At 55.5% G+C, this 27,255-nt stretch overlaps 1 protein-coding gene across 3 annotated transcripts in view; it reads right to left on the bottom strand.

Annotated features, from left to right (window-relative positions):
• Positions 1-25,408, bottom strand: part of NADK (NAD kinase) — a 27,296-nt gene extending 1,888 nt beyond the window's left edge. The window contains exons 1-12 of one of the 3 annotated variants that reach the window (XM_077763913.1): positions 11,459-11,550; positions 10,986-11,086; positions 10,615-10,833; positions 9,148-9,231; positions 3,887-4,016; positions 3,007-3,115; positions 2,762-2,847; positions 2,056-2,158; positions 1,561-1,715; positions 1,231-1,330; positions 995-1,152; positions 270-352 (exon numbers count right to left, since the gene is read on the bottom strand). In XM_077763913.1, coding sequence (XP_077620039.1) covers positions 270-352; positions 995-1,152; positions 1,231-1,330; positions 1,561-1,715; positions 2,056-2,158; positions 2,762-2,847; positions 3,007-3,115; positions 3,887-4,016; positions 9,148-9,231; positions 10,615-10,793 — 1,187 coding nt within the window. In that variant the 5' untranslated portion in view covers positions 10,794-10,833; positions 10,986-11,086; positions 11,459-11,550. Of the gene's footprint in view, positions 1-269; positions 353-994; positions 1,153-1,230; positions 1,331-1,560; positions 1,716-2,055; positions 2,159-2,761; positions 2,848-3,006; positions 3,116-3,886; positions 4,017-5,991; positions 6,527-9,147; positions 9,232-10,614; positions 10,834-10,985; positions 11,087-11,458; positions 11,551-25,270 lie in introns of those variants that run through there. The other 2 variants (XM_077763912.1, XM_077763914.1) reach the window with 2 other exon arrangements.
• Positions 25,409-27,255: the final 1,847 nt, after the last annotated feature.

Raw genomic sequence — 27,255 nt, 5'->3', positions numbered from 1 at the left:
GCAGCTCAGACAGGTGAGCCCACAGCACTGGGCCGACACCCCTCCCCGAGGGCCACGGCCACCCCCAGTCCGGCTGGGGACCATTCCCGTTCTGCTCACACCACTTGCTTCACAGCCTGGGGCTGGAGCCTGTCCCACCTTACGGCCAGCCACGGGCCGGGGTCAGCCGTGCACCAGGGCAGGAGCGCAGGCCGGGGGTCTGTCGCCCGTGTCCGGCACACGCCCATACCTCCCCGCCACACCCCGCTCTGGCCCCGAGGCGCGCACACCTGTCTCCATGGCGGATCTCCTGTCTCTTCCGTCCGTCGAAGGACACCCACGCGGTGTTTCTTGCTTCTGGGGACAGCATGATCTGTGAGGGTCAAGCAGGACAGGTAGGTGTGGACTCGTGAGTGTAGCCGAGCACCCGACCCCCACCCTGGGAGGGCAGCTCTGGCCAGCAGGAACCACGAAGGTGTCCACGGCACCCACACTAGGCCAAGGCCAGGCCCGGGCCCTGCGGCATTAGCCTCTGTCTCGCCGACATCAGTCCTGGGAAGCAGGACTGGCGGCCATTGAGTCCCATCCGTGGACTATCCGCCCGGGGTTAGGGACGCTGGCCAGGGGCCTGGGTCCCGTCCCCTCTCTCTGTGACCTGCAGACACGGTCCTGTGCACCAGGGCTCACAGCCGGGGCACCCCAGCCTGGGCCGGACCGAAGGAGGGAGCGTGAGGCAGGCAGAGAGCGGAGACGGGAGCACGGCAGGTGCCCTCTGCACACCCCGCCCCCACCCAGGAGGGCCTATCTCTACCCCTTCAGGGCCCGCGGCCCGGCTCTCAGCGCTGCCAGCCAGCCAGACAAGGATGAGAGTGAGGGCCCCCTCCCGCGCCCAGCAAGGGAGGGCCCACGGCCCGGCACATGCTGGGGCCTCAGGCGGCGGCGCAGGGTGGTCAGCATCACAGGACAGGTTCCAGACAAGAGCTCCAGCCAGAAAGGGTGCAGGGTGGACTCTGACCTTCAGCTCGACCCCCGCGGGGACCACGATGGGCCGGAATGACAGCGAGTGGGGGCAGATGGGCGTGATCATGATGGCCGGCACGTTGGGGTGGATCATGGAGGCCCCGGCGGCGGCTGCGTACGCCGTGCTGCCCGTCGGGGTGGAGACGATCACCCCTGGTGGACAGGCCGCAGGGTCACTCTCCGCGGGTTCCTGCGCACCCCCACCCTGTGGGACCCCAGGCGCCCACCTACCGTCACCCTGCACCGTGGTGATGAGGTGCCCGTCCAGGTAGACATCCACATTGGACAGGTACGAGGAAGGGCCTCTGTCGATCACCACCTCGTTCAGGACCTGGGGGCCGAGGCCGCCGCACACTGGGAGGGGCCGGGAGGGCTGCCCCGGGGGGCCCGCCCAGCAGGCACCTGCTCTGTCCCTGGGCTCTCTGGGAGGTCCTGGGTCGGGCCCTGCCCACCCCACCCCGGGCTCAGCCCAGAGTCCCCCCACCCCGTGCCTTTCCCTGAGGGCACGTGACAGGCAGGGCGGCGAGGCCGGGAGTCCGGCGAGGGCACGCGTCCACGGACCTGGTACTGCATGACCTGCTTCCCAAGCTCCGCATCCAGGTCGGCGGCCAGCACTCCGTTCTCGCTGATCCCGTTGGGGACGGCCATCTTCTTCCCTCTGAGCTCCTTCACGACCTTGACTTTCAGACGGCTCCGAAGAACAACAGCTGCATTGCCTGGGGGCCAGCAGGGGTGGGGTGGCACCCACAGGAGGCAGAGGCATCACCGCCTGACCAGAGGCCCCCCGCCCTCTCCCCAGTCCAGAGCGGCACCTCTCTGTGCCTTCTGTGAGAGTCACTGCACTGCTACCAACCAGCACACACGGTAGCTTCGCGCTGTGGCCTCAACTTCTCCACGTTAGGAAGAAACGTCTGAGCCATGCAAAAATTTTAAATCTCTGAATCTTGAAACACTTGAGAAGTGTGGCTCTACACATCGTAAAAAACCTCCAACACCAAGTAAGAAGACAAGTCCATATTCAGAACTGCTTGCAGGTTCCAGAACATTCCCACTTACCCTGTATCACCTGAGTAACTTGGGACTGAAAGTTCTCAAAGTTGAAAGGGGTCAGGAAGCCCAGGGAGCCCAGGTGGAAGGCCATGACCGGAGGCACGCTGCCCTGTGAGCCAACGAGGCAGGGTGGTCAGCGGGCCGAGGGCCGAGGTGGCCCTGGCACCGCTGGACCCGCCCCCGGGAGGGGACAGGCACGTGAGTGCACGGTCAGTGCTCATGCGGAGTGACCCCAGGGGAGGTCGGCAGNGCCCCGCCGGGGCCCTCCGGCGCCCGCTCTGTGAGGGAAGGTGGGCTCCCGTGCGGACTCGCACCTCTGGCGTCGCCCCTGCCGTGGGCCCCTCACCTTGGCCACGAGGTGCCGGCTCCGCCTGGCGGGTGGCCCCCTCCTCCGGCCACTCCCCTCGCCCAGCCCGGGCCTGCGTGCCCGCCCGCACCTGCGGCCACCAGCGCCCCGACGAGGAGGGAGACGCCCGACCTATCGCAGCCGGAGGCCGGGACGGAGGAGACGCGTCATTTGCCATTACCTGCAAACCTGCTCTTCTGCCAAATAACCAAACTGACAATCTGTTCAGTCTGTGTCAGAGTGAGGACACCGTAAAACTCCTCTCCCCCGTGGTATAAAGCCACGAGGTACAAGAAGCGTCGGGAACCCTCACTGGGAAAGCACCTCCTGACTCAACACGAGACCGGAACCACCCGGAAACCTCACCTGGAAAAGGGAGGAGGCGTAAAGCAGGGTCCCATCCCCTCCCAGGCAGATGATGAAGTCGATCTGATTGGAAATGTCATCATAATCTAGAAAACAGAACAACACACAAAAGAGAAGGGGGTCACAGCAGGCTGCGACACCCCCCGGGGCAAGCTGCCCGTGCCGGGCAGGAACGCTCAGAGCTTCTGCCAGGTCCAGGGCAACGATGCCGATAAGCCACGGGACAGAGCCGAGGACCAACGCACCTTCTCTGAAGGTGCAGAACTTCTTCTTCACTGGTCCAAAGTTGTCATCGCTCACTATGGCAGGATCTTCTAGAACTTTCTTCTCCACATATACAATCATGTTGTTCTCCTACAAGGGAGACAAGCACATCAGCTCGGCCAACAAGACCCAGTTCAGATCACGCTGCTCTTCCATAAAGACTCCTTTTAAACCTTAGCATTTTATCTTTAAAAATTTATTTATTTAGGGCCACCTGGGGGGCTCAGTCGGTTAAGCGTCCGACTTCGGCTCAGGTCATGATCTCACGGTCGGTGGCTTCGAGCCCTGTGTTGGGCTCTGTGCTGACAGCTCAGAGCCTGGAGCCTGTTTTGGATTCTGTGTCTCCCTCTCTGACCCTCCCCTGCTCACACGGTTTCTCTCAGAGATAAATAAAACATTAAAAAAATTAAAATAAAAATCTCTTTAAAGAAAAATTTTAAACCATACCACTTTATAAAAAAATAATAAAAATAAAGTTATTTACTTAAATTCAAGTTAGTTAACACACAGGGTAGCACTGATTTCGGGCCTTAGCACTTTATGACGACGGGAGGAGACGGCTCCTGAGTCCTGGCGGCAGATCGCTCGGACCTGCTCGCCCACATTTCTCTCTCCGGAGGCTCTGTGACACCTGCGTAAGAAGTCACTTTCCTGAAACGGGCCTTCTGACCTTGCCAGCTCTGAGATCAGAGACCCAGAACCCGGCCAGGAGGCCAGCCCTCCAGAGGCCCGTGGCCCCGACGAGCACGCAGCCTTGGCAAGCACGTTTCCAATCTCCAGGCCGGAACCCAGCCAACGCCGACGGAGTGAGGGTGCAGCGGGGGGTCCCGGGGTCGCCACCCCCCAGCCTGGCCCACTCGCCTCCATCAGGTACACGCAGAGCTCCTTGAAAGGCTGCAGCAGGCTGGCGTCCCGGATCTTCTTGATGACAAGAACACTCTTTGGGGACTTGTTCCACGTCAACCGCTGGCTGGCAGGGTCCTGGATGTGCCTGTGAGGGGCGAGGAGCGTTCGCTCAGGCGCCCCGCATCCGCGGACACAGGTCGCTTGGGCCCTGGACCGTGTGCTGGAAGCTGCCTGCTCGGGCCGCTCGGCCGGGGGCCTGTCTGGCCCGTGTGGGCCTGGCCTCCTGAAAGCTCCCAGGCTGCCCTCCTCCCAGCTGCTCGTCCCATTGGTGGCCCCCCCACCCCCGCTGGAGCCCCTTGCTGCCCGCTGCACCCACTGCACCCATGACCTGCCCGCCCAGCCTGGGCCTCACGTGCACAGGCCTTTTGTTTGTAACGATGCTCATCGGTGGCTCCTCTGGCGTAGGCGTCACACAGACCCGCTCGAGGAGACCCCAGGCCAGAGCTGCTCTTTGCTCTGCCCCCTCCCTGCACCCAGAGGAGGACGGCAGGCCTCCTACCAACACTCATGCCAGCCACTGGGGATTCTGTCCCCAGGGACCCCTGAAGACCGCCCCCCCCCCCGCCCCCCGCCGAGGACACAGGCATCCTGCGGACTTGTATGGGAGGGGTATGGCCCTGTATCCACAGCACGGCACGAACGACTCAGGTGACCCTTAACTTTTACACTTAAAACTCACACTGTTAAACCGTGCGTGGCAGGGGCTCCAGGGGGGGCTCAGGTCATGATCTCATGGTTTCATGCGTTTGAGCCCCAAGTCCGGCTCCAGGCTGACAGTGTGGAGCCTGGTTGGGATTCTCTCTCTCCCTCTCCTTCTGACTCCCCTCTACTTTCTCTCTCTCTCAAAACTAAGTTTAAAAAGCGGTGGGTGGCAGGATTTTAGGGCAAACTACTCTGTGTGACCCCCATGGTGGCCGCACGTCATTACAGCGTCATCCAAACCAGAGGGCACAGCAGCGAGTCACCCTCTGTAGACCAGGCACCCTGGGAGGCGATGCCACGTCCATGTCCTTTGTCCGCGGCCACAGACGGCCCCTAGAGGCGAGGCTGATGGTGGGGGCGGGGGCTCGTGGGAAATCTCTGCAGCTGTACCCCCATTTTCTGTGAACTGACAACTGCCCAAATAATAGGGTGTATTTTTTTTCCTTTGGGGGGGAGAGAGAGAGAGGGGGAGGGGGGAGAGAGAGGGGGAGAGAGGGAGAGAGAGAAAGAGAGAGAGAGAGAGAGAGAGAGAATCCCAAGCAGGTTCCACGCTCAGCATACAGCCCAACAGGGGGCTCAATCCCACAACCCTGGGATCACGACCTGAGCTGAAATCAAGAGTCAGAAGCTCAACCGTCTGAGCCCCCCAGGTACCCTAGCGTCTTTTTTTAATGTTTATTTTTGAACTAGAGAGGGTGCGAATGGGGAAGAGACAGAGAGAAAGAGAGGATCAGAAGTGGGCTCTGTCCTGACAGCAGAGAACCCAATGTGGGGCTCAAACTCACAAACCATGAGATCATGACCTGAGCAGAAGTCAGATGCTCAACTGACTGAGCCCCCCAGGTGCCTCAGGATCTAATTTTTTAAAAAGCTTGTGAGCATCCTGCCCTCTCAGTTCCCAGTGCTCGGCCTTGGCCATGGCCCAGTACAGGGGGGCGTTGGGAGACCGGGCGCACCGTGGCGCATGGGCAGCGGGTCTGCGCTGAGGGCACGCCCCGCTGGAAGTAGAGCCCCCCAGCTGGGGCCCCGGATACAGTGTAAAGCCTGGTGAACACCCATCCGCACCCGTCTGGAACCGTTGGGACCCACATGGAGAAGGAGCTGCGGGGAGCAGAGTGCGGACAGGGCGGCCCCTGCCCTCGGCCGGGTGGCAAGGTCCTCAAAGCCGCGCTGCGTGCCAGCCGAACGACTTCCCTTTCTAACCAAGTCCCCAACTTAGACACTTGCTCCAAGCCATGCCTCAAGGGGCAGTGGCTTCCCTTGAAAACTTCACGGCCCCACAAAAACGGCGACACAGACCAGCAACACGAGAGGTGAGGTGTCTGACCTCACCCAGTTGCTGACTGACCAGCACTTACCCTTTCCAGGCGCTTCTGCAAGGGGAGGGGTGGCTCATTACATCCTCTACGAGCTTCATCGCCCGCCCAGGTCACATGCGTGGCTCACGAGCGGGGCACCCGGCTGCTCCGGGCACAGCACTTCAGTCGCACTTCGCTAACAACAGGAGCTCCCCCACCAAAACTCCCCCCACTGCACACCTGCACCATACACTCAATTCCTGCAACCTCAGCACCGAAAGCCAAACAGTCCGAGAGGGACTTCTGAGAGATTGCATAAAACACCTAAGGCAAAAAAGCTCCCTAAAGTTAAAAATCAAACAAATCGTATTTAATCTTTTCACTGTTCACACGATCCTCTCGGCCAATCACATATCTGAGACAAAAAGTCATCAGGATCACTTCCAACAGCAAAGAAGTTGGACCTGAGGGGCCCTGCTCCCCACTAAGCCATCTGGCGGGGCTCGGCCGCCCTCAGAGATAAGGACGTGCCCTGTCCGGCGCCCAGGGTGCAGCGACACGTCCCAGCCACACAGGATCTGAGCTGGGCCGTGGAACTGGCNGGCCAGGTGGAGGGGTGTGTACTCTCCCAGCGTCGTCACTCTGTTGGGCTGCGGGCCCCGGACGAAGCGAGGACGGCCCCCTCACCGCTGACCCAAGCAGGCATGGCCTGCGGCCCCCTCTGGCCCTCGGACACAGCCGTGCCCGGCCGCAGCCACCACAGTGCGTCCTGCACAGGCCTGGGTGCAAACCGTGACTCAGCTTCCTGCCGTGTCACCTGCAGGCTGGGATGCTGACCCTTCCCCAGCCCGCAGGCTGTGGGTGTGGGATACGAGTCCAGGACACCTGACAGCTGGCGGGGGAGCAATCTGAACCACGGCCAAGGGCAATCAGGTGTCGAGAATTCCACATGTTTCAACATAAGAGAAAATGCACACACACTCATGGCGAAATTTCAGACAATAAAATAGGAAGCAAAATTTCTTTGTGATCAAGCCCTACACTACCTTGCTTTTGCGCACATCAGAGAAGACATTAGGGTAGGACACGCGGAGCCCCGGCCCAGCCAGGCGCAGCTCCGGAGGGGGACAGGTACAAGGTGGAGGAAAGGAGCCCCGTCCCCCAGAGGCGGCAGCCCTACAGGCCACGCTGGGCACACGGGCTAGAAAGGGCAGAGCAGGCCGCTCCCTCCTCAAACCCAACTCGTGGCTCCAGGGACCCTCCTGGGCTATCTGCCCCTCTGCTTGGGGCGCCCCCACCCAACCACCTCATCTGACCTGCCTGAGGCCCCCAAAGCCAACACACACACACACACACACACACACCCCACTGGGGAGCGGGACTGTGGCTCGGCTGGGAGTAAATGACGGATAATCAAGGCTGGACAGTGAGAAGCCACTCAAGGTGGCACTTAGGCCAAGCTGCGTGACGAGGAGAAAACCGCTCTGCCAAGAGCAGGAAGCGCAGGGAGGGCCTCAGGCGGTGAAGGACCCAGGCTGGGCCAGGGCGGACAGGAAGGCACGGGAGAGGGTGGGGCGGCGGCGGGCGGCGGGAGCGCTGGGCTTGGGGGCACCTGGGTGGGCGCCGCCGCCCGGGTGGCCGCTGTGCGGANGGGAAGCAGGCCCCACACAGCTGCAGGCGGCGCCCGGGCCACACGGGGACACGAGGGCGTCACTGCAGCGCCAGCTTGGGCCCCGAGGCTGCAGGAGGCGGGGCAGTCGTGTCGCTGGGTCCAGGGCTCAGCAGACATCCCCGTTTGCCCAGCGATTCCCTGGGAAGCCTGGAGGTGGCGGTACACAGTACGGCCGCTGTCCCGATCCCCTGTGCTGACCACCTGGCGCCAGTTCAGAGGGGCTGGGACTCCGAGACCTAGGGTCCCCACCGCCCGGGGCCGCCTCACGGAGAGCCAAGGCCCCCAGACCCACCAGTCATGGAAGCACCCCTGAGCCCACAGGCCTCACACCTGTGTAAGATGTGGGATCCCCACAGCTCGCCCTGAAGGAGGGGGTCCCATTGGGGGTTCCTCAAGAGGCCTGGACCGCAAGGAGGCTGGGGAGCTCGGCACAAGGGTCAGGTGGGTGGGACTCTGCTAGTTAACAGAAAGCAGGAATGTCAGCAAGCGTGGGTTTTTCGTGTGCCACAACCCACAGCCAGCCCGGCACACAGAGCCCCGCACCGGGCTCTCGCCCCACCGGACCCTCAAGTTCTAGATGGGAGAAGCCAGAGACTCAGTCCAGACAAATCAGCTTGGTTGCTTAGTTTTCACACGGCTTCTCACCTGGGCACCTTGCAGCCGCAGGCGATGCCCTGGGAGTCCTGGCCACGGCCCTCACCCAGAGCGTGGGGAACAGCCGCACCCAGGCGGTGGGGCGCCTCTCAAAAGTGAACACCGGGTTTTGAAAAAATCCAACTGCTGTCTAATTTGAAAATTATTGGGGCGCCTGGGTGGCTTAGTCGGTTAAGCGTCCGACTTTCGCTTAGGTCGTGATCTCGCGGTTTGTGGGTTCGAGCCCCGCGTCGGGCTCTGTGCTGACTGCCAGCTCAGAGCCTGGAGCCTGTTTCAGTCTGTGACTCCCTCTCTCTCTGACCCTCCCCTGCTCACGCTGTCTCTCTCTCTCTCTCTCTCCTAGAAATAAATAAAACATTAAAAAAAAAAAGAAAAGAAAATTATTAGGGGCACCTGGGTGGCTCGGTTGAGTGTCTGAATCCATTTCAGCTTAGGTCACGATCCAAGGGCTATGAGATGATTGAGCCCCACGTCGGGCTCTGTGTTGGGCTTAACATTCTCTCTCTCCCTCTCTCTCCCTCTGCCCCTCCCCTACTCACGCGTGCACCGTCTCGGTAAACACGTGTATCCTCTTATTAAAGGGTAACTAAAGAAGCATGTCTGACCCAACCAGTATCCGGTGTGAAATATACCAGTTTCCTCCCAGACTTTTTACTACAGGAAACAAAACAGCTAACCCTACAGATCACAGCGGAAGCCCACTGGGCCTGCGGTGCCTGAGACGCAGAGCCTGGCCGGATTCCCGGCTGCTGTCTCCAGGGCAGTAGGGCCCTCGCTCATCAGGGCCGGGGGAGAGGCCCCGTGGCTTCTGCTGACTCGAGTCCATCTCTCACTCCCCGTGTCAGAACATTCCACAGCACGCGCTCCCGAGCAGCAGCACGAGCACTCACATGATGGTCTGGGGGTTCTGCAGCACACAGGCCTTTGGTCCAAACGTGGTCACCGGGCAGGGCCCGTGCAGGGAGCGAGTCCTCCTGTGTGGAGAGGGGACACAGCAGGTGAGCAGACCTAGGTACAGACACCAGACCCCCGGAAAGCCCTGTGCTCCATCCCTTGGCCAGTGTCTGCATGACGGACCCTGGAGACCCGCCCTGGTGCACGGCGCCACCTGAGCCCCACACCCTGTCTGCGTGGCAGCAGCAATCAGAGAGGCTGGGGGCCTACTGGCAGCCCTCCTTAGGAAAAGGACCCCACTCCAGGGCAGGTGCCCGGGCCCCACCCCAGAAAAAAGGAAGGCGACCTCTGGGGACAGGCCTGGAAATCTGGACTGCAGCAGTCTCTCTCGCCAAGTCTGTCTGAGGGCCTGTCCTGGGGTCTACACTTGGGAATCAAGACCCGAGAGGCCCTCCCTGAATTATGTAGATCAAAATTCTAACAAAAATGCTCACACGGAGCTGTACGCTCAGGAGGAAGGACTCTACTTGAATGCCCCGACTCGTCCAGTAAGTGAAGAATGCCTCAGCCATGGTCACACCAACCACAGGGGCTACGGGCAGCACATGTCCTGGGGACACCGCCACGTGGCTGCCCTCCGTCTCTCCCTGTCTTCGGGGGTCCAGCGCCCACCCTGACAAGGGCTTGAGGGAGTGAGGAGGACACCCCCACAGGGACAGGCCAGTGGGCCCCCGAGACTGCATGGGGCAGGCTGTGAAAACCTCAGGGAAAAATGCAGGTCACGGTGGGTCTCACTCAGTGAGTGTTTACGTTTAATGTTTGCTGCTCGAGAACCAGGATGACTGGGCACATTCTTCTCTCCTTCCTCCACCAACACCCACGGGCAGAGGCCACCCTTGACCTCTGTCACTGCGCCAGGCTCTGCGGTCTCTGAACGAGAAAGGATGTGGGCCGAACCCCACAAAACCAACACAGTCCTGCCGGGAGGCAGACCGACCGAAAACCCAGGCCAAGGCTGAGGCCACAGTGCTGCGGCCGCCTCTCCCAGGCGTGTGGCTGACAGCTCTCCACACAGAAGGCCGGGCAGGCACCAGGCAAAAGAGAAGGGCGCTGTGGGCTCGTCCCCCTCTCCTGGGAGAGCCACACGCTTTTTACCCAATTCTCCCCTTTGCATTTGATAGACGTGACCCTTGCTTGCTTCTACCTAAAACTCGCCCTGTTTGTTGTTCCAGAAGCCTGGGTGACATCCACGGGCGCCACTGCAACACTACTGGCAGGCTCTCCACGCAAAGCGCTGTCACCCAAGCGCATCGTGTGACAACACACGCTGCGGGCTTGCTGGCGACGGNGCCCCCCCCCCCCCCCCCCCCCCCCCCACATACTCCTTAAAAGAACCTCCATCCCGGTTTTAGGAAGCCAGAGTGTGCAGGTGAGGATGGTGGCCGGAGGGGGGGTCCTTGTACCTGAACTCTTTGGTGCTGGCCAGGGCGGGCGAGGCCGACAGGCTGCGGGACTTGGCCCGCCCCCGGGTGGGATGGCCGGGCCCCCAGGCCTCGTCCCCATGGCATGCAGAGCAGCGGTATGAGGCCGAGTCTGCACTCGGCGCCTTGCTCACGCTGACTTTCTCTTGTTCCGTTTCCATGGTCGGTAAATGAGGACTTCGATCAGAAAGACACTGATGCCTTAATAAAACAAAGTAAGTAAACATATAAGTAGCAAATAACATATACACACATGCACGCACCCATCACAGAGGGGGACAGAATGGCTCACATCCCTTGTGCCAAAGGACTTGAAATAGACTCTTTCTATCACAAAGAATTCAGGAACCTACCTGTGGTTTTCAGTGAGTCTAGAGGAGCTAAAGGTCAAAGAACAAGAAAGAACTTGCTGCTGGAGCCGTGCCACGTTTCTCCCACAGACAAGAAGGGCCAGCTGTGAGGACAGGTCGTGGGCAGGGGAGACGGCACGTCAGTCAGGGGGAAACCGCAGGTGCCCGGCGTCACGTGCCCCCCAGCGCAGGCGAGGTGCGTGGACACACACGGGGAGCCCGGCCCCGGGCCCCGCAAACAAGCCCGAATTTTCAGTCCAGCACCAATAAAACATTTGCCAAAACGGACCTATTTTAGTCCTTTTTTTAAATAGGGTTTTTAAACATTTATTTATTATTTTTGAGAGACAGAGAAAGAACACAAGCAGGGGGAGGGACAGAGAGAGAGAGAGGAGAGAGGGAATCCCAAGCAAGCTCTGAGCTGTCAGCACAGAGCCCCACATGGGGCTCGAACCCACGAACTGTGAGATTATGACCTGAGCCGAAGTCAGACGCTGAACCAACTGAGTCCCCCAGGCGCCCTGACCTACTTTAGTCTTAAAGAAAACTCCCTAGTGAAGGTAGAGAGCTTTGCCTTCTGACCACAACACAGTAATCTGGAAAAGACAAAAAAGCAGGAACAAAGGAAGCGATCCTGCAGCACTGGGGACTGCCTGACCTTTCTCCTAACCAGCTGACGGTTCAAATCGTACATCAGGCCAACATTACGACACATCGAAACGACAAGAATATGTAAACACAGACCAGAGTCTAGGTTGCCCCAGTAAGCTGTGCTGCGATGTCTGAGAATGAAGAGCAGTGAGTGGAGACTTAACCCTATAAAGCCAGAAACGGAACGAAATAAGCCTAAGAAGAGGGGACAAAAGTAGAGGCAGAGATCGGCGCGCTGGACAGCGGAGGAAGGACAGCAGACGGCCGGAAGCAGAGACCAAGGGCCTAAACAGGACTCAGCTACGAAAACCACCACCTGGGGGCCCCCGGGGGAGAGCAGGCGGGACACGTTCCCAGAGAGGGGAGACCCCCAAAGGGGGCACCCCGGAGTGCAGCCCAGCAGGGTAACCAGCCGCACCACCCACTTCACAAGGACAAGCTGAGGCTGCCGCCAGAGGGGATGAGGCAGAAGGGGGCTCAGGGACGGCGGACAAGGCTGGGCCTCTGGGTTAAGGTCAAAGGTGATGGCATCCTTGCACTCCCACCCTGGCCGCACCTTACAACCACCTGAGGAGCTTCAGAAAACAATTCTCACGCCCAACCCAGACCAAAGGCATCAACAGCTTGTTGCTGTTTTTTCAAGGAGGCTCCATGCCGGGCGTGGAGCCCAGCTCGGGGGTTGAACTCACGACTCTGAGATCAAGAGTCAGATGCTTAATGTGGGTGCCCCAAAAGGCATCAGTTGTTTTTTTTTTTTAATGTTTATTTATTCTGAGAGAGAGCGTGCAAAGGGGGCAGGGCAGAGGAAGGGACCGAGAGAATCCCAAGTAGGCTCCACGCTGTCACTGCAGAGCCTGATGAGGGGGCTCCAACTCAGGACCCTGAGATCATGACCTGAGCTGAAATCAAGAGTTGGATGCTTAACGGGCTGAGTCACCCAGGTGCCCCTATATCAGCTCCCCAAGTGATTCTACCTTTTAGCTAGGGTTGACACCACCTGTGGATGTTGGATTAATATCCTAGTGGATCAATATCCTCCTGCTTGAGAAACAGTGATGTTTTACCCAAATATATAAAAAAATCTTTCATAAAAAACAAAACTCAGGGGCACCTGGGGGGCTGTCGGTTGACCGTCCAACTTCGGCTCAGGTCATGATGTCACAGTTTGTGGTTCGAGCCCCGCGTTGTGGTCTGTGCCGACAGCCTGGAGCCTATTTCCGATTCTGTGTCTCCCTCTCTCTGCCCCTCCCTCACTCATGATCTGTCTCTCTCTGTCTCAAAAATAAACAAACATTAACAAAAATTAAAAACAAAACAAAAAATCCAAAAGTTAATAAAACATGTCTGACATAACCACTCCTACTTGATACTGTACTGGAGGCCACAGCCAGCGTAATATGGCAGGAAAATAAAGTAAAAGGCATAGAAAGAAAAGGAACAGGTAAATTTGTACTGTCGGGAGCACCGGGCCGGCTCAGTCGGGGGAGCGTGTGACTCTCGGTCTCAGGGTCATAAGTTTGAGTCCCACGTTGAGTGTAGACACTACTTTAGAAAAAACTGTACTGGGGCACCTGGGTGGCTCAGTCGGTTAAGCGTCCAACTTCGGCTCAGGTCATGATCTCACGGTTCATGAGTTCGAGCCCCGCGTCGGGCTCTGTGCTGACAGCTCAGAGCCTGGAGCTGCTTCTGATTCTGTGTCTCCCTCTCTCTCTGACCCTCCCCTGCTCACGCTGTCTCTCTCTCTCTCAGAAATAAATAAAACATTAAAAAAATTAAAAACAAAAAAGAAAAAATTGTACTATCAGATGATGTGATCTTCTATGTAGAAAATTACAAGGCATCTGCAAAAAGGTGACTACATCTAATAACTGAGTTTATTAGCAAGGTTGCAGGAGAAAAAAAAATCAATATACAAATATCAACTGTACTTCTGTGTACCAGCAACAAACAATAAGAAATCTAAATTTAAAATTATGACAGCACTGAAATATAAGATGTGTAGGGATATAGTTGACAAAAAAAGTACAAAACCGAATTCGAGTTATACGTCACGGGATGTCACGTACAGCAATGAGACTTTCAGCTGCTAAGAGGCGCACTGTTTGAACGGTGCTAAGAGAAAAGAGCTTAAACGCTGTCATCGTAAGGAGACAATCTGGAACTGTGTGGCGACGGACGCTACGAGCCTGACTGGAGTGGTCATTTGTGACAACAGAGATATCGTTATGCTGTGCACCTGAAACGAGTTTGTCACACACCAACTGTACCTCAGTAACAGTAAAGCGTGCAAACCCCGGACGCTAAAAATCATGAAATGCTGCCGGCAGAAGTGAAGGAAGCACGTGCGTGGCGAGAGACGCCGTGTCTGCAGACGGGAGAAGTTGATGTTGTTAGGATCTCAGTTCTCCTCAAACTGACTTACAGACTCTCCTCAATTCCCACACACAAAACCCGGTAGACTCTTCCAAAGAAAACGACAAACTGCTCCTAAAACTCAAATGCAAATGTAGAGGACCCGGAACAGCGAGAAGACTGCAAAGGCGCTACCGGACTTCACGGTCTGTCCTGGCACCAGACAGCGCGGTCCCGGCATGGAGACACACACAGACTGAGGAGACACAACAGAGTCCACAATGACGCCCTCAACACGGATAGAAGCCATGGATTTTCTTTTCTTTTTAAATTTGTTTACTTATTTGTAATTAAGCGATCTCTATACCCAACATGGGGCTCAAACTCATGACGGTGCAATCAAGAGTCTCACGCTCCACTGGCTGAGTCACAATCGATGGATGTTCAACAGAAGGGTCAAGGCGATTCAACAGAGAGAGGATCATCTTTCCTTCAAATAGTTCTAGACAACCTTGATAGCCAAGTCTAAGAGAATAAAGTTAAGCTCTTTCCTCACACCACTACAGACATAACTCAGTTTATCACACTTGGCTTTACTGTGCTTTGCACACACTGTATTTCTTACAAACGGAAGGTCTGTGGTGACCCCGTACGGGCACCACTTTCCACGGCATCTCCTTACCGAGTGTCTGTCTCTGGGCCACATTCTGGTAATTCTCACACTTCAAACTTTCTCACTATGACTGTATTTGTCATGGTGCTCAGGGATCCCTGAGCTGACAATTAGAACTCCCTTGGGGCGCCGTGACCCTGTGCCCACATAAAACAGCAAACTTGAGAGGGAAGTGTTTGTGTGTCCTGACGGCTCCACTGACTGGCTGGTCCCTCGTCTCTCTCCCTCTCCTCAGGGCTCCCTGTCCTGAGACACAATGTTGACACCGGGCCAATCGATAACCCCACAGTCGCCTCTAGGTGTCCAAGTGAAAGAGTCAAACATCTGTTTGTCTGTTTAAGTACGTTCTGCCCAACATGGGGCCTGAACTCACAACTCCGAGATCAAGGGTCACAGCCAGGCACCCTGCACACCTCTCACTTTAAATCGAAGCTCAGTGAGGAAAGCGTGTTGAAAACTGAGACAGGCTGGGGCCCCTGGGTGGCTTAGTCGGTTAAGCGTCTGACTTTCGCTTAGGTCATGATCTTGCGGTTCGTGGGTTCGAGTCCCGTGTCGGGCTCTGTGCTGACTGCCAGCTCAGAGCCTGGAGCCTGTTTCGGAGTCTGTGTCTCCCTCTCTCTCTGACCCTCCCCTGCTCACGCTGTCTCTCTCTCTCTCTTAGAAATAAATAAAACATTAAAAAAAAGCTGTATGAAAAAAAAAAGAAAACTGAGACAGGCTGAAACCTAGGCTCTGGCCCCGAACCACGGAGCTGTGGACGCAAAGGAAAAGTTCCTGAAAGGCCTCAAAAGTGCCGCTCTAGTGAACACACAGTGACAAGAAAGCTGAACGGCCTTTTTGCAGATCAAACCAGCCACAACACATCCTCAAACCACAGTCTAACCCACAGCAAGGCCCTGACTCCCCTCGAGTCTGTGAGGGCTGAAGGCAGCAAGGAAGCTGTAGAGGGTGAGCTGGGAGGCAGCAGGGCTTGGTTCATGAGGGTTAAGGAGAGCAGCCCTTACATGAGTAGCTGTCACATGAGAGTGCAGGTGAAGCAGCGGATGCTGGTGCAGAAACTGGAGTGAGTTCCCCAGATCGGGCCGAGGTCATTAATGCAGGTGGCTAGGCCAAACAACAAACATTCAACGTAGGCAAAGCAGCCTTATTTAGGAGAAGACGCCGTTGAGGACTGTCACAGCTGGAGAGGAGAAGTCAGTCAGCCAGAAGCCTGGCTTCAAAGCTCTGGAGAGCAGGGCGACTGTCTCACCAGTGGCCAACACAGCTGGTAACTGTAGGATGAAGTCAATGCTCACTGACCACTGAGAAAATCCTCGGCCCTGAAGAATTATGCTACGTCTACTCTGCCTCTGCTCTAGGAAAGAAACAACAGAGTCGGAAAGAGTCATCTGCTTACAACATGGTTGACCGAATATTTTAAGCCCACTATTGAGATCTACTGTCCAGGGAAAAAAGACTCCTTTCAAAATATTACTGCTGACAGTGCACCTGCTCACCCCAGAGCTCTGAGGGTGTACAGCAAGGTTAAGGCTGCTTCCATGCCTGCTAACACCACAGCCATCCTGCAGCCCCCAGAGTAAGGAATAATTTCAACTTTCAAGTCTTATTACTTAGACACATTTCACAAGGCTATAGCTGCCATGGATAGGGATTCCTCTAATGGATCGGGACAAAGTCAATTAAAAACCTTCTGGAAAGGATTCACCGTCCCACATGCCATTAAGAACACTGGGGGTTCACAGGAAGAGGACACATATCAACACGCATAGGAGTCTGGAAGAGGCAGACTCCCATACTGGTGGAGGACTCTGAGGGGGTCCAGCCGTCAGGGGAGGAAAGAGATGCAGGGGTGGTGAAAACACCAGCAGAACTCCGATCAGAAGTGTGATCTGAAGAGGTGACCGCACTGCTGTGATCTCAAAATAAAGCCTGAATGCATGAGGATCTGTTTCTTATGAACGAGCAAAGAAAGTGGCTTCTTGAGCTGGAATCTAGTCCTGGTGGAGACGCCACTAAGGTTGTTGAAATGACAAAGGATTTAGAATATGACATGCACTTAGGGCGCCTGGGTGACCCAGTTGGTTAAGTGTCTGACTTTGGCTCAGGTCATGACCTCACAGCTCGTGGGTTCAAGCCCCATGTCGGGCTCTCTGCTGTCAACACGGAGCCCCTTTCGGACCCTCTGTCTCTCTCTCTCTGCTCCCTCCCCTGCTCACTTGCGCATGTGCTCTCTCCCTCTCTCAAAAATAAACACTGAAAATAGAATATGACATACACTTCGCTGATAACGCAGCAGGAGGGTGTGAGGGGACGCACTGCAATTTTGGAAGAAGTTCTCCTGTGGGTAAAATGCTATCAAACAGCACCATATACTGCAGAGAATCATCCTTGAGAGGAAAAGTTAATCAGTGCAGCAGAGCTGATTGTTGTCTTATTCTGAGAAATCGCCACGGCCACTCCAGCCTTCAGCACATGCCACAGTGACCAATCAGCGGCTGTCCCTTGAGCTCACATGAAGGTTAGCATTTTTTAGCAATATCTATTTTTATTAAAAGATTTTTTTCTTAATCTTTATTTATTTTTGAGAGAGAGAGAGAGAGAGTGCGAGGGGGGGGAGCAACAGACAGCGAGGAAGGCCCAGAATCTGAAGCAGCTGCAGGCTGTCCACACCGGGCCCGATGCGGGTCTTAAACCAACCAAACCGCAAGTTCATGACCTGAGCTGAAGTGGGACATTTAACCGAGCCATTCAGGTGTCCCAAATTTATTTTTATTTTTTAAGATTTCATTTTTAAGTAATCTCCACACTCACCAACAGGCTTGATCTCACGACCCTGAGATCGAGTCGCACACTCCACCGACTGAGCCAACCAGGTGCCTCGGCAATATTTTTAAATTAAGGCTTGGCATTGTTTTTTTTTTTTTAGACACTGCACACTTCAAGCGACTACAATACAGTATACACGTAAATTTTATGTGCACTGAGAAACCAAAAAGATTCATGTGACTTTACTGCAGTAGACCCCAATTTGCAATATCTCTGAAGTGTGCCTGGACAGAGATTAACGCAAAATGGAATATACACCGAAATGTAAGAATCAAAATTGTAAAACTTTCAGAAGAAAGCACTGAAGAAAATCTTGGTGGCCCTGGGTTTGGCAAAAAGCTCCTTAAATCAAAGATCACAAACTGTTAAAGAAAAAGCTTGACAAATTCATTACCATTAAAGTCTTTTATCTTTGTAAAACAAGTGTTAAGAAAATGAAAATACAAGCTACAAGCAAAAAATATTTGCTACACGTACATGTCACAAAAGCCTTGCATCCAGAATGCATAAAGAATTCTAAAAACTTAGAAAGAAAATGGGCGAGAGATCCCAACTTTGGGCAAATTCCCCAAAGAAGATTTATCACCTGGAACTAAACACATGAGAAGATGCCCCAAGCGTGAGCCATCGGGGAAACACAAGTTCGAACCACAGTAAGACGCCCCGTGACAGCCCATGGAGCAGGCGAAGCAGCAAGCACACTGACCGCAGCGAGGGCGCCCGTGGCCGCGGAGGACCTGGGGGCCTCCCGCACGGCTGCCGGGAACGAGAACCGTACGCCGGCCACATGGTGCGACCACTCCGCTCCGGGGCGCGGCCGAGAGAAACGAAAGCGGGTGTCCACACAAGGACTCGTATGTGACTCTTCGTGTGATGCCCTGAAGTTGGAAATAAGCCTCCACTGAGATCTTTGCTCAAATGTCCCTCTCTCAAGACTTGCGTGCCCCGCCCCCACACTCAATTCCTTGTCTTGGACGGAGGTGGTCACTCCCTGCCCTTATGTTACTCTTTCCGAGGGAGTGACGGCCTGTCTCCCCCGCCGATTCTGGATGGAAGCTACAGAAATCCTGTTTTACTGGGGGTTCTGAGGGCCTGAACAGGCCTCACCAAATTCACACGGTCATGAGCAGCCAGGGGGAGAGGACAGGCCGGCAGCCACGCGCTGAAGGCCAGCGCTCAGGGCACAGGCTGGCCTGGGCACAGAGGCCCGGGCTGCCTCGGCATGCGGTGAACACTTACAACCAGGGAACTGGATGGGCTCCCCGGGGGGCGGGGGGGAGCAGGAGACTGGAGAGCAGCAGGGGTTTGGGGAGGCAGGGCTGGGGATGGTGCCAAGTGGCGGGAAGGGAGGACAGAAGGGCCATGCGGGGACCCGAAAAGGCTCCCGGACAAACTGGTAAGAGACACACAACGGCAGAGTTTGGCTCAATATGTGGAAAAAACCACATGCCTATGTCCCCCTCCTTATTTACAGTAAGAACTGTCCAAAGGGGGCCGCCGGGTGGCTCAGCCGGTGGGGCGTCCGACTTCGGCAGAGGTCGTGAGCCCACCGCTGGTGAGTTGAAGGCTGTTCAGGGTCCGTGTCTACCTCTCTCTCTGCCCCTTCCCCGCTTGCAATCTGTTTCTCTCTCTTTCAAATAAACATTTAACAAAATTAAAAAAAAAAAAAAAAAGAACTGTCCAAAGGATAAATAACCACTAACTTAAGCGAGCGCCTCCTCTGTGCCCGGCGCCGCTCGGCTGTGCCTCGCGTGACCCTCTCGGGGCCCTGGGAGACCAGCACCAGGAGTGAAACTGGAACTATCACACGTGAATTCACAACTTTAGAAGAAACGTCAGTGAAAAACTCAGTTTTGGGCCACCCGGGGGGCTCCGTCAGTTAAGCGTCCGACTTCGGCTCAGGTCACGATCTCGCAGGTCCCAGGTTCGAGCCCCGCGTCGGGCTCTGTGCTGACGGCTCGAGCCTGGGGCTGCTTCCGATTCCGCGTCTCCCTCTCCCTCTGCCCCTCCCCCGCTCTGGCAAGCGATCTCTCTCTCTCCCTCTCCCTCAAAAATAAATAAACATTACAGAAAAATCTCTCCTTTGCTTTGAGAGATTCTAACAGGTTTGGTCATTTGGGGTCAACTATACTTTGGTTAAAAAATCTAACATTTTTTACTAATAAAACCTCGGCAAAAGTAGGGGGAAAAGTCAGTCGTGAGCTGTTACCAGGAGGCCGTGGGGCAGCCTCACCCCGCCACCCTCACCCCGCCACCCTGACAAGGAAAACGAGCCGGCTGCAGACGCCCCCCACCCCGGTGCCCCTCTCGGTCCGGGGCTCACAGCTACCCGCTGGGCGGAAAGGGCAAAGCGGCCCTCAGACGAGCAGGCTGTGATGAGCCTACGCTTTGAAAGGAAATCATCACCATTGTGGGAGCAAACGACGTCTGAGAAAAACAGGACAGGCTGACAAACGGCACAGAAGCTGGCTGTGACACAGACAAGGGTGAACACGGTAAAGACGCCGAGCCGCCAGCTCAGGAGGGAGGTGTGCGGACGAGGCCGAGCCGCTGGCGCGCACACGCCTCCCTCCAGCTGCGTGGAAACGTCCAGGGGAACCGGCGCCCGCCCCGCCAGGCCACACACCACAATCACCCTCACAACGAGCCTCGCAGGGCAGGCCTAGGACACCGACGCCCAGGGCCACACGGCCAGGCCCCCATCCCTGCTCACGACCCCAGCGCCCAGGGGCCAGGACCCGACAGGCAGGGCGGCCTACTGGAGGGCCAGGGTCCTAGAGGAAGGACGACCCTGCGGTCGCAGCTCCTCGTCGCGCCCGACCTCCCTTCTGAATGAACACGAGGCGCCCCCCTGGGCTCCCAGGAACGCGGCGCAGCACCTGGGCCGGGCCTCTGCTCAGACAAGCCTGCGAGCGCTTGGGCCACCGCACCGGGCCACCAGGCGGCCGCAGGTAAGGAAGGGACGCCTTCAAAGTCCCACTGGAGACAAGTTTAGGAAACAGTAATCCTAATCCAGCAATAATGCAAATGGCTCCACACGGGGCTCTGCAGCTCAGTCAGGTCCCCACACCCCCTGCAGCGCGAGGGCAGGGGACGCCGTAATCGTAATCCTGGGATGTGGGCAACTGTCATTCCAAGGAAGGACAGAAGGAACTACCTAGTAAGGTCACTAGGGCCCTGAGAAGATAAAGAGATTAAACCCTACAATGCTATTTTTGAAAGGGTTATAATTAATTTTATAATCACTGGATTTCTATATATTTTGTTTGCCACCCGGGTAACATTCAAAGGAACAAATCATTCCGGGTAATTCTCATTTAAATGGCGGAGGGGAAGGTCATGTCTATAATCAATGCTAAAAGTTTAATTTATAAGTTTTGTTAGTGAGGAAATCAAGGGGCACCTGGGTGGCTCAATCGGTTAAATGTCTGACTTGGGCTCAGGTCACGATCTCGCAGTTCGTCAGTTCCAGCCCCACGTCAGGCTCGCTGCTGTCAGCGCAGGGCCTGCTTTGGCTCCTCTGTCCCTCTATCTCTGCCACTGCCCTACTTGCATGCGGTCTCTCTCAAAAATAAACATTAAAAAAAAAAAGCCAAATAAATGTGGGCTTGAACCAAGTAGTAGTAAGGGCTCCTTCCCAGGCACCGAGACCCTCTGGGAAGGGAAGATCCATCATGACAAAGGCTGCCACCCGGCATGTGGCACGCGATCTTCCAAGCTGCGTCCACCAGGCCAAAACCACTTCCCACCAGCTCCTCAGCTGTCCCTGTCTCCTCTACAGACAAATGTGCGGGTGACGCTGTCTCAGCTCCCACTCACAGCTCAAGAATTCTATGACACTGAGTCAGGGCAATACTTTGTACCTGACAAATGCTGTCTGCGTTAAACTTACAGTGACGTACGTCAATTGTTTCTCAATAAAACTGCGGAAACAAAAGTGAACCTCAACCTGAACTTCACACCTTAAACAAAAATTAACTAAATACAAATCAAAATGGATTATGTCGGGTGTAAGACACAAACTACAAAACTCATTAGAAAATGTAGGAGGGGCGCCTGGCTGCCTCAGTTGGCAAAGCATGTGACTCTTGGTGTTGGGGCTGTGAGTTCAAGGCCCATGCTGGGTGGAGAGATACTTAAAAAAAAAAAAAAAACCTTAAAAAAAGGAGGGGCACCTGGATGGCTCAATTGGTTGAGTGTCTGACTCTTGATTTCGGCTCAAGCTGTGACCCAGGGTCGTGGGATCAAGTCCTCTGTCAGGCTCCAAGAGGAGAGTGAAGTTTACTAGGGATTCTCTCTCTCTCCCCTTTCTCTCTCTCTTCTTCTGCCTCTCATGTTCTCTCTCTAAAATAAATAAAATTTAAAAAAATTTTTTTTTAATGTTTTATTTCTAGGAGAGAGAGAGAGACACAGTGTGAGCAGGGGAGGGTCAGAAAGAGAGGGAGTCACAGACTCTGAAACAGGCTCCAGGCTCCGAGCTGGCAGTCAGCACAGAGCCCGACGCGGGGCTCGAACCCACAAACTGCAAGATCATGACCTAAGCGAAAGTCGGACACCCAACCGACTAAGCCACCCAGGTGCCCCTAAAATAAATAAAATTTTTAAAAAATCAAATAGTATTATCTAGAAGCCTTTTTAAATTTATATTAGCTTTTAATATTTACTTGCAAAGACTAATTTGATGATTGCAAAGACTAATTTGATGACTGCACAATAATCTAATTTACATAATAATATTGAATATTAAAACTAACTTTTAAGATTTAAGTATTTTTTTTGGACAATGATGAATCAGGACTCTCATTTAATTCAGGTTTGTTTTGGGGCACCTGGGTGGCTCAGTCGGTTAAGCGTCCAACTTCGGCTCAGGTCATGATCTCACGGTTTGTGGGTTTGAGCCCCATGTCAGGCTCTGTGCTTGGAGCTAGTTCAGAGGATGAACCTGCTTTACCTTGTGTCTCCCTTTCTCTCTGACCCTCCCCTGCTCACCCTGTCTCTCTCTCTCTCTCTCTCAGAAATAATTTAAAAAAACAAAAAAATTTTTAATTCAGGTTTGGTTATGTTAACTGCTTTAAAAAGATGAAATTCTGGAGTGCCAGGGTAGCTCAGTCAGTTAAGCATGTGACTTCGGCTCAGGTCACGATCTCACAGTTCGTGAATTTGAGTCCCACAATGCTCTGTGCTGAGAGATCAGAACCTGGAGCCTGCTGTGGATTCTGTGTCTCCCTCTCTCTGCCCCTCCCCTGCTAGCACTCTGTCGCTCTCTCTCAAAATTAAACAAACATTAAAAAAAAAAAAAAAGGATGCAATCTGAATTCCTTCCAAGTTCATTCAAGTTCCTGACAACATGAATCTAATTTTATTTTTACTATTTTTTTAAGTTTTATTTTTATTTAAGTAATCTCTACATCCAGTGTGGGGCTTGAACTCACAACCCCAAGATCAAGAGTCACAGGCTCCCCCAGCTGAGCCAGGTGGATGCCCCAGTGTGAAACTAGTTTTTTAAAAAAACAACTTTAGGGGCATCTGTGTGGGTTAACCGACCGACTTCAGCTCAGGTCACAATCTCCCGGTTTGTGGGTTCAAGCCCCACATCGGGCTCTGTGCTGACAGCTCGGAGCCTAGAGCTGCTTCGGATTCTGTGTCTCCCTCTCTATGGCCCTCCCCCACTTGCACTCTGTCTCTGTCTCTCAAAAATCAATAAACACTAAAAAAAATTAAAAAGGAACTTCGGCATTGAGATGTTTTATTAGACAAGTATTCACAGAACTCACATGGTGGAGAGGGGGACACATGGAGTGGCCAATGAGGCACCTGGGACACTGGTCCTACCCACACCCACAGACACACGACGCACATAATGTCCAGTGTGAACTCTCCATCCGTATTTGTGGAAATACTGAATGAAAAAGGAAAGCTTATTTGGTGGCAGAAACAGCCTCAAGCTCACTAGATGACACTAAGTTGGAAAATAAGTCCCTATTAAATTGCCTTTCCCTTCTCCCCCCATAAAGAATGCCCCAGGCTGGCAAGGACGTGATAACACTGCGCATCTGCGCTGGCAGCGGACTGTCCAAGACAGACTTTTGGAAATTTCCCTGGGAACATGAACCAAGAGCCTAAACTGAAACCCCGTAAACTGAACAGGATTCGAGACCCAAACGGGGCTTTTATATACAGGTGGCTGCACTCTTCCCAGGACGGGCCCAAGCAGCTGTAGGGCCCGTCAACAGGTGTAAATTAGGATGGCAGTGACCTGCTGCAGGCAGCCTGGAAGGTGTGGTGCCCCCTCCCCCGCACGCCCCCTCCCCTGGGAGCTGGGCCTGCTTCCAGAAGCTCCTTCTGGCTGTGCTAAGTCCTTGCTTAGAGAAACTGGTGATTTGAGTGATAAAGCCAGGGGCCATCAACTCCCATGATAAAACACCTGCCTCTTCATCTTGCAGGTTAAACGTCCCTTTTCTCAAAGCAGTAAACGCAACAAAATCAACTGCTGTTTCCCCTTTGACTTATCAGCCGCCTCCACTGCCCAAGGGCTGCGTCTGGGCAGCGTCTGGGGGACCCCCTGCCATCACTGGGGTTTGTGCCGGCAACACAACCTGCCGGCAAGTCAGACCCATCACGAGGGCTCATCCCAAGCGGAGCCACTGGGCGAGGCCCTGGCTGGCACCTGTCCCTGCCCTCGAGTCGCCGGGAGGCGGGGGCAAAGGTCCCAGTGAGGAAAAGCCTCGGTGTGACCGCTGAGAACCGGGTGTGCAAGGCTCGGGGGCGGGACTCGGGGAATGAGTCCTTGAAGGGCGTCATCCAGAAAAACGAGAAAACAAGTCACTTAGAAAAGCAGGACGTGTTCTCAAAGCGCAGGAGGAAGTCTTCCCGGTGAGCCAGAGCTGCGCCCCAAGACGGGAAAGTAAAAGTAACCTGTTACTCAGAACCAAAGGCGTCCGTGTGCGTGGGGCGACCCCGGCCCGTGACCCCCGCGGGGACCAGCCGCCGCGTGTCGCCGGAGGGTGTCCGGCACCGAGTGCAGNTTGGATCCCGCTCACCCCACCGCTTGGAAGCTCGCCTGGCCGTCCGCTGGCACCCTTTGTCCCTGACCCCTGGCCTTCCCCGCTTCCCCCCACCCCGAGGGTGGGCTGGCCGCGGCCGCGCGAGCGGTGACAGCACCCGCCTAGGATTCCATAACTGACAGGGTGTGAATCTGCTGAGAAGGAACATATTTGGGGAACCAAAACTCAGTTGCGAGCAGCTGTGGCAGCACTGGCCGGCCCCTCCCTGCCAGCACAGCCGGAAGGGGGTGGCCTGGGCCGGGCTACCGTGGGCCTCGCCCACCCCCAGCAGGCGAGCAGGGACTTGCACCCCGCCTGGACTGCAGGGGCTCTGGACTTGGAGTGTCAGAGGGGCCCCTCGATGGTGACCTGCTAGCACTGTCCGTTTCCACCCCTGCCTCCCCACGCCCCTGCCGCCACTGGAGGACCCAGACAGAAGGGAGGAGGGGGCCAAGGCCACCGTGCCCACTTTGCACCTTCTGGTGCAGCTGCAGGCCTTCCCCAGTCCACCCAGGAGTCAAGTGTCCCGATAGTGCGCCGGGCTCCTGGGACACGTCTGTGAATTAGCTGATGCAGGTCACTGTAGGGGACCCCTGGGCAGTGCACAGCTGGGTGCTTGGTAATCTGCCTGGCTCCCAAGTGCCAACCGTTATACCTTGTGCACACTCAGGCGTCCCACACCTAGTACGGACTCTGCAGTGCTCTGCAACCGCCTGACTTCCAGGTTTCCACAACCCCCGTACCTGCTGTTGTCAGTCTTCTCTGGCGGGGTCTCTCGGCCCTGTGTCCAGAGACTTGAAACACAGAGGGGCACAAGACAGGACATGTCTCACTGCTGTCCTAGGACCACTGGGCAGTGGGGTCACCAAGAGTGAGTGGAAAGGGGAGCAAGGGTGGCAGGAATTTGGGGTGATTTCTCAAGCTCTGTAACTTCCCCTTCTGGTTATTTTGGAAACCCCGCCACTTCCCTATAGTGACCGCCAGCCACACCCACAGGAGCATCCTTTTGACCTGCACATCTGGGATATGATCATTAATATAATACTAATGCTTGAGCCAGCACTTAACTATGTTCCAGGCATCGGGGCGAGGTCGCCCAAGAACCTTCTAGATCAGAACAGTCTATAGAGAAGGCACCAAGGCGGAAGAGCCAGCCCTGTAGCTAGCCAAGTTCACACAGCAGGCCCTTCCTGTGTGTCCCTCTCTAAAGGGAACTTGGGTCGGTGTTTGTAATAATGGAAAGCCTCTGTCCACCCTCGATCTCAAGACTTAGGGCAGGAGTGCTTCCCCATTTCAGAGATGAGAAAACAAGGGCTGTGGTTCCTTCACCTGACCCCGATTGTGCAAAATTTCCCAGCAGGCCCCAGTCCCACTCTGCCCTGCCAAAGACTGGCCAGTAGTAATGGAAACCCCCGCCCGGCCCCCCGAGGGCTGACCAGTAATAATGGAAGCCGAAGCTGGGAGGGGCGCCTTCGGGCATCCGGAGGTTCCTAGCGGTGGTTTGGCTTGGGCTGAGTCCAAAGGCGGAGTAGGAATAAGCCAGACTTGGAGGGGAGAGGGAAGTGCCAGCAAAAAGGACAATGGCTGGTGTGGGGGTGGGGGATGGATGCCAGGCAGGCTAGTTTGCGCTGGGCTGAGGATGAGGGTTCTGCCTCAGGATCTCAAGGGGAACCTTTCCCAGCACTAGTATTTGTTTGTATTTTCTTAAATGTGACTTGTGACTCCTGTTTTATTTAAGCCTCAGACCCCAAACACTTAGATGTACCCTCTTCTGAGGGTTGAGTGATGGGGGATAGCAGGGTGGGTGTATTAGGTGGTGGGAGAAGGAAGCTGGGTCATGGAGAGTAGAGCCGGATAGGCTGGCTGCCTGCACAGATCTGGACTCATTCAGACAGGGTGGGCGGTCCTGCATTTTAAGTGCAGTCTCAGTGGGGTGGGGGAGGCACCTGGGTGGCTCAGTCTGTTAAGCGTCCGCCTTCAGCTCAGGTCACGATCTCACGGTTCATGGGTTCATGGGAGCCCTGCATCGGGCTCTGTGCTGACAGCTGGGAGCCTGGAGCTGCTTCAGATTCTGCGTCTCCCTCTCTCTCTGCCCCTCCCCTGCTCACACACTCTCTCTCTCAGAAATAAATAAAACATTAAAAAATAAGTGCAGTCTCGGGCGTGGCTCTAGGGTGAATCGGGTGCTCCTTCGAGTCCTGCTCCCAGCTCACCTGGAAGTTGGCCTCACCTGTGCCTCACAGGGGTGAGGGGTGAACAGATTGCCCAGCACCCAAAAGCGGAAGTGGCCAGGAACCCAGGTGACAGGGGTGGCAGGGAGGGACCAAGGCTCCCTGTGGAGGTGGGTGTCTTGGGCTATTCAGAGGTCACCTCGTCCATGCCCCAGCCCCAGGCCTCTAGCCAGCCCGCACAGGGCAAGTCCAGCCCCTCCTGCTTGGCCTTACCCATCTTCCCCAGAGGCCAGGGTCTGGAATTGCCAACTTGGCTCTCCTGGTGCGAGTGGTTTGGGGACTAGGTGTGGGGGCCTTTCTCCTGCAGGTCTGCGGGGTGCCAGGCACACAGTCCAGCAGGGAATTCTTTTTTTTTAATTTATATTTTTATTTATAGGAGAAAGAGACAGCGTGAGCAGGGGAGGGTCAGAGAGAGAGAGGGAGTCACAGACTGAAACAGGCTCCAGGCTCTGAGCTGGCAGTCAGCACAGAGCCCGACGCGGGGCTCGAACCCACGA

Source organism: Crocuta crocuta, unplaced genomic scaffold, assembly GCF_008692635.1.
Source record: "Crocuta crocuta isolate KB4526 unplaced genomic scaffold, BGI_CrCroc_1.0 scaffold13, whole genome shotgun sequence".
Classification (NCBI taxonomy): domain Eukaryota; kingdom Metazoa; phylum Chordata; class Mammalia; order Carnivora; family Hyaenidae; genus Crocuta; species Crocuta crocuta.
The sequence above is the reverse complement of the archived record's forward strand: the minus strand, read 5'-3'. Positions and strand labels throughout refer to the sequence as shown.